Source organism: Ostrea edulis, chromosome 2, assembly GCF_947568905.1.
Source record: "Ostrea edulis chromosome 2, xbOstEdul1.1, whole genome shotgun sequence".
Taxonomy (NCBI): Eukaryota; Metazoa; Mollusca; class Bivalvia; order Ostreida; family Ostreidae; genus Ostrea; species Ostrea edulis.
This window is the reverse complement of record NC_079165.1, coordinates 13,305,009-13,315,651: the sequence shown is the minus strand read 5'-3', so window position 1 is coordinate 13,315,651 and position 10,643 is coordinate 13,305,009. Positions and strand designations below refer to the sequence as shown.

Here is a 10,643-nt window from a genome sequence, read left to right as displayed (position 1 = left end):
ATTTTTCTAGGTGGACTCGACCAGTGCACATCTCCGAGAGTAATATATAGGGAATGAGAAACATATAAAATCACATTTTAAAACATTATGCTTTGCTCAAAATTACAAAATATTTATTGTATACCAATTCAACATTCTGAAAGTTTAGATAATTTAGACAAAAATGCAAAAAAAACAAGCTTTTCTTGCATACTTGCAAGTGCATGCAAATATTTGCAGTTTCTTATGAAATAAATGGAGATAAATCATTTGCCAATTACATACTGATAGAATGGAATAAACAAAGAGCATAAAATATATCATTTATATCAATTCTTGCAAAATACAGGTGCATGTCATCTGCATAATATGTAATGCACATGGCATACTCGCCAAAAAAAATGTATCAAATGCGGACATCTATTCAACAGGTATCGGAGATGTGCATTTACCGAAAATATTAGATTCTCTTTATTTTGATAAATCTACGAAACAAAATGATAAACTCCATTTGTATTTCGTTAGAACTTTACAACACGTTGTCATTCCATTATACAGACTGCGACGCACTTCACCCGTGTCAAACAGGATGTCTTCAATCAGAGGAGGTATCAAGGGTCGAAAGATTTTCCTGCATTGAATGCTTGTCTGGTTAGGGGTTTTGCAGTTTATAAAAATCGGGAATCTAATCATGCACGTACATATACACTGAGTATCTGGCTGGATATATTGCGTGCACAATTAAAATTTATTGATGATCATATACAAACTTGAATATATAAATAAGGGATTAATGGTCGGAAACATACATCTGTGTGAAAATACGAGTATTACATTGGCAATCCATAATAAACAATTGATTACACAAAGACACGTATAAAAGGAAATACATGTATATAAACGAAAATATAGTTTCGTCTCTTTGGAAACCACATAATTATTTATGGTCTCTGCATGTCCATTTGCATTGATTGAACTGGAGAGAGAGAGAGAGAGAGAGAGAGAGAGAGAGAGAGAGAGAGAGAGAGAGAGAGAGACCTACTTCGATGTACAATAATATCATTTCACAGAAGGAAAGAAAATTGATCACTTATATAAATGTAAGCTTACAAGCATTAAAAAATTCCAGTTATTTTAAAATTTGACAATATATTGGAAACTTACAGAAATTCATGCTCATAATTGTATTCATTACCATTTTTTTGAAAAAATATTAGTTTGAACTGTGCATGTAGAAAATACTGACTTTGTTTATTAGAATCACGGAAAACAGTAAATTGTTAAAAAAAAAAAGGTGGGGAGAGCAGACCAGACTCCCTGCCCACCACTACCCCCTGTATACGTGCCTGTAACAACATATCAATTCGTGTTGAAAGAAAGGTGCATATCTGCATTTCATTAAATTCCAAAGTAGCTCGAATTTATGTGTTCCCCTATTAATTATTTTGTAATTCCCGAAAATTTAGAAACATGCTTTCAGTCAGAGCAGAAATGAATTCATTTTGAAGTACATCTAGTTTGAATACAAATGTGGGGTTCCTTCTTTTAATTTCACCAGACTCATTAGAACCCCCTCCCCCAAGCTATGCAGCTTTGTTTTTATTGATATCTAAATCGGTGTATGAATCCGGATATAAATTATAGTGTGCTGCCTTAGAAGCAGACAGCTAACCAAGAACTGTTTCAAATAAGTGTTTATTTGGTATTCTCCATTATGATGGTGTAAAGCTACAAAAGGAAGAAATACACAATTGTACACACATTTTTTCAATAAAGGAACAAATCAGTTGAACATGTGAGTGATTAGATTACTTGAAAACACAAAAATATTCATATCAATCAAAATACATATAATTTCTAGTTCTTAAGAAAACATGCACAAATCTCATGTTAAAACCCTGTGATACATATAAACCAACACAGAAAATTTTGAAACAATATTTCACAAGAAGGAAACACGATTTTCAAGTTTGACAAAATTCTAAAACAAAATCTACTAAATTTTGTCATGTACTGCACGCAATACAATAGAAAAACCCCGCGAAAAAGGATACCTTACCAATCGATTATTTTCTCAATAAAACGCAAAGATAACAGAGGCTTGGAATGTTTATTAATTAAAGGGACTTAAATTTATCACAAACATAGAAAAAGAACTTTGTGAACTGAATAGAGCGAATGGAAAGATAATGATAATGCTATCGTCTAACAGGACAAACAACAGAAATTCTAATATGTGAATACAAAACGGACTGAGATCCGTTAAAACTACAAATACAAACGGACCAGGTTCCATATAAACTCCGAATTGCGCAATATCCAGAATTTATATAATGTTTTTTCGTGATCATATAGATATTGATACTACTAATGAAAATTGAAAATATTTATACCCTTGTCGTTTGCAAATCCTACTCGTGCATTATAGTATATTGACATTGTATCATATAAAATCAAACCTCAACACGAATTTCACTGATTTATGAATACTAACATCTTATCGAATACATTTGATTTGAAATTTCGACGTACAGCGGTATGTCTATTTTCAGTATATATCCATTGGGCCAGATCTACGAAATGAAAATCAATCAAATAAATCTGTACTATCAATTAATGAGAGTAATATTGAGTTACTGTTCTTCTCTTTTATTGAATTAACGATGTCATTTTTCTTAATAAGTGTGATTATTACAAGATCATCGTTTGAAAAAATCTCTCTCTCTCTCTCTCTCTCTCTCTCTCTCTCTCTCACATCCCATACACTCGTACAGTGTTGTATACGCAAATTATATATACAATTTATCTACGTAAATGATTTCCTGATTTACAGATCTGCAATACTTCGACCAGTAAATCATGCGGTATAAGGACTCATGCACAATACAGGGTAAATATTATTTTACTACTATTTAGAGTATTCTCAACAAGTGTACAAGTACATCTTCGGTCCTTTACACATATTACGAGTAGACCCAGGTAAATAGTCGTCCGCATTCGATGCGTTTTCATGGCGAGCATACATGTCATGTTTATAAGTACAGTAGTATTTATGTACATGTATTTGCATTTTGCTTGAAGTAAGTGTGAATGGTATATATTTTATATCCTTCGCTTATTCTATTTTTATGGAAGCGTATTGCTGCCAATTGATATAAAGTTTTGCTATGTCGTACGTACGAGATACTAAGTCGTACGAACAAGATACTAAGTCATACGTACGAGATAATAAGTCGTTATTACGATATAATATGTCGTACGTACGAGATACTAAGTCGTATATACGACACATACTAAGTCGTACGTACGACATAATAAGTCGTTATAACGAGATAATAAGTTGTATTTACGAGATAATAAGTCGTACGAACGACATAATAAGTCGTTATAACGAGATAATAAGTTGTATTTACGAGATAATAAGTCGTACGAACGACATAATAAGTCGTTATAACGAGATAATAAGTTGTATTTACGAGATAATAAGTCGTACGAACGACATAATAAGTCGTAATAACGAGATAATAAGTTGTAATGATGAGATAATAACTCGTACGAACGAGATACTAACTCGTACGAACGAGATAATAACTTGTAGTTACGAGAAACACTAAGTCGTACGAACGACATAATGAGTCGTTATTACGAGATACTAAGTCGTAATAACGAGATAATAAGCCATAATAACGAAATAATAAGTCGTACAAATGAGATACTAAGTCGTAATAATGAGATAATAAGTCGTAAAAACGAGATACTAAGTCGTTATAACGAGATAATAAGTGGTACAAACGACATACAGTAAGTCGTACGTACAAGATATTTTAAAAGTGGTTTAACAAGGTAATAAGCATAAAATACACACATGAACACTTTAGTCTTTTACATTTAGTAAAATATACAGATTCAAAGAGTGTGGTTTTTGACTATACCAGTTTTTGACTACAGCAAGTTTAATAAATCAAAATATTCAAATTAGATACGAAGGATGACATGCTGTTGAATTAGCATCGTTTCAGTTAGACACCAGATATGGGGTTGAGATAGGTTCCTTTCACTGGATCTTCGTAACCGGAAGCGAATGTGTCGTCAATGGTAACGTACTGATCTGAAACCGGACGTTCTGGCATGTTACTGCCTGTCAAGTATCCGCCATTTCTGAACGTTAAGTAAGAATTGTCATCCGTTGCAGACGATCGTTTGTAAACGTATCTACAAAACAATATGATGACGTCAGATTTTGATGGATGGAGAGAGAGAGAGAATGCCTAGATTAAGGAATACTGAATTATCTATTTCTAATCTCTGGATACAATTTTATTTTGATTATAGATTTCTTAATGATACCTTATGAATGAACAAATGAAGATCCCAATGGATTTCTTTATATCAACATCGGTATTTTTCAGACAGACTACTTGAAATGACATAGAAACAATCTTGAACTAGCATCGCACCCCTGCGGTATGCAAGAACACGATTAATATAAGGGTTGGTGTTTAGGAATATGAGTTGCAGGTCTATTTTCTTCCCTCATTTTTCTGTTTCTCCATCCCTTCCCATCTTCCCCTCCAACTTCCCTTCCTTTTTAAATTTATTTTCCCCTCTTCTGTACCCTGTCCTCCCATTTACCTTGAAGTACGTTTGTTAAATACATGTATTTGAATGTATATCAACTTTAATGCTCAATGGCGATTGAAACTAGTTTTATGACGTACAAAATATAGATTTAAACATGAAGCCGTCAATGACAATCAAACTGAAGATTGGTGATCAAACAAGAGACATTCGGGTCTTCGTGGTCACCTGAGTATCACCTAACAAGTTCTTAATACCAAAAGTGTTGATAACACAAATATGAAATTCATCTTAAAGGGACTGGTTCACGATTTTTGATAAAAATATTTTTCATTTTTTATGGTCAACATTTAAAATATAATTCAATTAATGTTGACAGCCAAAATTTTGACCTTCTGAAAGAATGAATAAAAGCAATATTTTAGCTTTAAATCTGTGTTATGCAAACAAAGACTCGAGTCTTTTTATGTATACAAACAAACAAGTGAAATATTGATTTTATAATATAATGCATCTTAATTTTGCATAGTCACAAATATTAACTTTTATATGACACATTTTACCCCAAAACTGCTTGAAATGTGAAAGATATAAACTTAGATTGATATCCATTTCTTTTTTAAAAATTCGTAAACAATAACATATTGCAATCTTTGTTTACAAAACAAATGATAAACTATCTAAAATGAGCTTCTGTCATAATGTATAACCTTTATTTTTATGTGAACTCTTTTAAACACATTAGAAAGTGGATTTTGATCACTAAAAGTGAAAAAGAAAATTTTAGGGAAAATCGTGAATCGGTCCCTTTAATGATATCAAATCAGAATACGCCGAGTACTTTGATTGCACATTGTTCACGACTCCCACTATATCATATATACTTCAGTGTTTAACAGTTCTCTATGTTCTATTTTGAGATTCTCCTGTAAACAAGGTGGTATGAAAATATATTTGATTTCGTTCCAAGAAAAGATGAAGGTGCATGTATCTAGAAAGCATATCAATATTGTTATTCCTGTCCCTTGAAATGACTTGAAATTTATTTTTCCAATGCATTTGTATTTTATGATTTAGGCATGTAAGCGTGATGTTATATATCAAAAAATATTACTGATAACAAGAGATTGGAGATTAAAAGGTCCGATAACGACTCATCCCTTTCTTGTGTATCTAGTTTGTATATTCAATTCCTAACGACCTTCATAAAACTCTTCAGAAACGTTCCACTTGCAAAATCGGAATTTTAACACTTCCACCATTACTAAACTATGATGATATCATATTTCCCTAGCTGCAAATTTGTATTATTTATCAGTCGAATGTATATGTGTTGTGCATTTAGTAAGTTGCATCAAAGGTATCCGATATAAATTAACTGTTACCGAAAAAGGTTTTCATTTCTGAACATGTCTATAAGAATTAAGATATCTTGAAAATTCTGCCTAATCTGATATAACTATATACATATGTACACTAATAAAATGGTGATGCAGGCACATATAGCAACACCCCTCCTCCATTTTTTACAACTGTTTTCTTGATTTTTACATGCAAAGTTCGGTATATTGACTGCTCCTCTTCACTTCTTTAAAAGTAGTAATCACCGGTGATGGAAATAGAAGAGTGGAGCGATGAATGTATTACTTTTGTAAACATTTGTGCTTAGCAAAGAAGGATAACTCTAATTAATTTCAAATTCGGGCTCGGATAGCACCCTATTCTCGTACAAAAGTAAACTACAAGTCAATGTGTTTGTTTTCTTCCTCCACAGTGTCAACAAACTCAGTCACGTAAATACTACTACAAAATTATATCGAGCAAAGCCATCATGGGGGCCACTTTGCTCATTTACCTGCATGTAGGAGCACTTACGACAATGTAGAGTCACGATTGATATTGGTCGTAAATCGAACTCGTAACTTTTAGTGAAACGGTCGCAAGTACTACGTTCACATTTACATCTAAGTTCACGATCTACGATCGCTTAGTGAAACGGCTGTCTGACCCAAATTCTGGTGTATCCAGAGATTCGTGATTGCCCTACATTTGATTTTGTATTCTTTATAGGATTTATGAAATTGATCACACTTCTTAACCTGCAATTTTTCATTGTACTGTATATATAATGCTGATCATAAATATTTTGATAAGAGTGTTAAGCTTTCGAGATCCCCAAGACCTATGACAGACCTAAGTTGTTGATCATCATCTCTCTCACACTCCACTATCTCTGTGTGTCTCTATCTGTACATCTCCCTTCATTAATTTTTGTTTTGAAAGTATTCTTAAACAAATCCCTTAATTTCCTTCCTAAATGATTTTGATATAAACAAAATATCGTGAAATGAAGTCCTAACTTCATCTTCTTTCCTTGCTTTATAATATCCGGTCAGGGTAGAATTCTGTATATATATATATATATATATATATATATATATATATATAGTGTGATAAACATTTAAGATAGATAGCAAATAGTTTTTTCTAAATATATATGTAACTACTACAGTATTCGTTTTTCCTAGAAAATATCATTATTGATAACACATGGCAAATTTACATAATCTGGAAAGATACAAAATGAGAAAATACTTTAAACGATAGTTGAAAAAGCAATTTAGACAGATGTAGTATTCAGACCATGGGCTTGCCGATAACACCCTGATATTTGGTGAGGCGTATCCATCGAAACAATCGTTTCCTGTAAAGATTATTCGAGGTTATAGCAGTGAAGATTTTTTTCTCATGCCAACACCTATGTACAATAACAAGGGATTCTCGTTCCAAAAGACTCGTGACCTTCACTTCTAATCCCAGACGCTTGGCAAATGTTAAGCGTTTTGTGTTTGACCGTTCTAGGATCGAGAACCGAGGTCGAGCGTTTCGGTTGTGTGTTCGAGGCACCGGGATCAAGAACCGAAGCCTAACGTTCTGGTTGCGAAACAAGCGCCCTCATTACCAAGATACCACGACTGTTCCACTCAGGGCAAAAATCTATGACTAAAAATGTGTGCACGTGAGGTATCTCTTGACAAGAGAAAGTCTTCAGGATTCCAGGTTGAAAATGGTCACCATGATTTTTGTAATGGAAACACATTAAAATCATATACCGGTACTATTACCACAAACTGTGCCAAAGCACTGAAAAATATATATCATCAAGGTCTAAATTACTATTAAAATATTTGTCTTTCCAGAGAAGTTTAAATCATATCGTCATGGCCAGTTAGTGTAACACGTCACCCCTGGACCAAAATAATTCTTTCAAGGTCAAAGTCATTGGATATACATTTATCAAGACTTTAGTGTTGCAATAAAGAAACACATTACAAGTAATGATGGTCTCCTCCCTTAACCCCCACACAAATCCTACATCTCTGATGGTATCCTCCACTGCACACAACTCTTACATCTGAGTCTGAATATACAATGACTGCAATGTAAACATGAACCACTACTAATCTTATCTACTTGTTTGATACCCACGTAACTGTTGCGTTAGCCTCTTGTTAATTTGCACGTTTCGTTTCCACTCCCAAGGCTAGAAAGGGATAGGGATCTTGGTAATCGCAATACCAAAATTAGTGAAACAGGGATAGGTGGTTTCAGAAGATTTAAATATTTTCGAATAATTACTGATGGAAACAGATCATAGAGGATCAACAGAGGTACCCTGGGAACCTGAAAGTATATGTGTTATTGTCCAATACGGTCAGACACTACTACATGAATTGTTTTGTGATGCCACATATTTTACCGATATGGTTTTCTTTTGATGCAACACGCAACAGCAACTATTACAATTACTATTGCAGTAGCCCCCGCAATCGATGATCCGATATAAATGTACGTTTGAACACCGTCGTTCTTTTGCTGTGCAGTTGTGTTTTCTGTAACGAGAATATGGAACAACAATTAGAATACAAATACTAAGGATTTAGATTTATAACATGACTGAAAATGCATCCGAAAATCTCAACCTAAACACTATGAAATGGACAAAATCGAAGAACATGATTATCAACACATACGCGCAGTTTGTACACAAATATTGCGTGTTTCTCTATTCCAGGATCCTGAATTTGTACAAACTAATTGTAGAGAGACAGATACAAAATTCTTTGCACAAAGGACCCCGCATTGTTCTCCGACTCGTCCTCCACAGGAAGCAGACAAATTACCATTACTAATTTCCAATGGACAGGTTATTTCTGGAAAAAAGGTAGATACGATAAAAGTGTTATTCTCCTGATGTGTTGTGTAGTAGACACAAAATGACCTAAACCAGAAATTAGTGAGTAACAAATCGGCCCACTGTAATGTACCAGGGGTTCTCTCTTTCATATTCCCACGTTAAGAATTATTTTCTTGAAAGAAAAAAAGAAGAGAAATTCAGATAGTTCACGAATTGTATTATCATTTAGTGTAACATTTACAGATCAACCCTTTTTCCACCGAATCCACGTCAACAACAGGGCTCTGCATTCTAGTATCCCCATCTCGCTTTGTTCCATTATTTGTAGTGAATTTACTTAACTTAAGCGTTATCTAATTATTTGTCAGAAGTACATGTAGAGGTGTGTTTGAGCGATTAACATGTATATGTTTGGCAGTTTTATATCATCAAATGTACCAATGATTAAGAACACTAGACACCTTTTTAAATGGAGGTGTATATCAACAATCTTCCAGGCTACAGAGTAGTGTATATGGAAATACATGTAAAAAGTTTGAAAACTTTATATCAGACACGTTATACCATCTTATCAGTCTCCCTCATACTTTAACATCTTGGAAAAATTTAAAGTGCCATGAACAGAGACGAACATCTGCAGACTTTAAAGAATTTTGTCACAGGTGACTTTCAGCTCATAGGAGAACTTCTGAATTGTAAATTTAAAATTCTAGAGCAATAAAGAGAATTCCCTGTAATGAAATTTTATCTTCCTTGAAACACATCAAGTTGGAATGAAAGGTGACGATAACGAACAGTGATCAATCTCATAACTCCTACAAGCAATAAAAAATAGATAGTTGGGCAAACACGGACCCCTGGACACACCAGATGTGAGATCAGGTGACTAGGAGGAGTAAGCATCCCCTGTCGACCGGTCACACCCGCCGTGAGTCCTATATCCTGATCAAGTAAACGGAGTTATCCGCAGTCAAAATCAGTGTGTCAAGAACGGCTTAACAATCGGTATAAAGAAACAAGAGGCCCAGGGGCCTTATAGGTCACCTGAGTATCATGTAACAACCTTCCAATGTTTGAATTAGGTTTGTGTTTAAATATAAGAATTTTACTTTTGGATGGAAGAAACATTGAATAGCTATGTGGTCAGCCCCGCCATTGCACCAGAACCCCTGACCCAGGGGCCATAAATTTCAGTTTTGAAAGAAGCATCCTTGATCATCATTATCATACTATTAGTTTGTCTACCTAATACCCAGCAGCAGAGGAGAAGATTTTCAAAGAAATAAAATGCATTTTCACTATATGATCAATAGGGCCCCACCCTAATACCAGAACCCCTGACCCAGGGGCCATGAATTTCACAATTTTGAAAGAGGCATCCTTGCTCATCATAACCATGCTATTGGTTTGTCTACTTAATACCCAAGGACAGAGAAGAAGATTTTCAAAGAAATAATGCATTTTCACTATATCACTTATAGAGCCCCACCCTAGCAACAGAACCCCTGATCTAGGGGCCATGAATTTCACAATTTTTAACAAGAGGTACTGTGAGCAATGCTCACTAAGAATACCCCCCGCTTACCCCAATCTCCCAAAGGGTGTTGGTAATAGGTATAAACTACCTCTTTTCTGAGTGTTGCTACTTCGATGTCCAGTGCGCATGACCTTTGACCTTTTGACCCCAAAATCGATAGGGAACATCTTCATCCCATGGGTAGTCCATATATATGATATGGTGACTGTAGGTGGAAAGGATAACGCTTTAGAGCCCGGAAATCATATTGCTACTTCAATGTCCAGTGAGCGTGACCTTTGACCTTTTGACCTCAAAATATATAGGGAACATCTTCATCCCATGGGTAGTCCATATGTTTGATATGGTGAC

General features: G+C 34.4%; 1 protein-coding gene across 1 annotated transcript in view; it reads right to left on the bottom strand.

Annotated features, from left to right (window-relative positions):
- Window positions 1-1,658: 1,658 nt before the first annotated feature.
- LOC125678559 (low-density lipoprotein receptor-related protein 4-like) overlaps window positions 1,659-10,643 on the bottom strand; it is a 46,812-nt gene continuing 37,827 nt past the window's right edge. The window contains exons 19-21 of the mRNA XM_048917114.2: window positions 8,592-8,771; window positions 8,318-8,450; window positions 1,659-4,191 (exon numbers count right to left, since the gene is read on the bottom strand). Of these exons, the coding sequence (XP_048773071.2) occupies window positions 3,999-4,191; window positions 8,318-8,450; window positions 8,592-8,771 (506 nt within the window). The 3' untranslated portion in view covers window positions 1,659-3,998. The remainder of the gene's footprint in view (window positions 4,192-8,317; window positions 8,451-8,591; window positions 8,772-10,643) is intronic.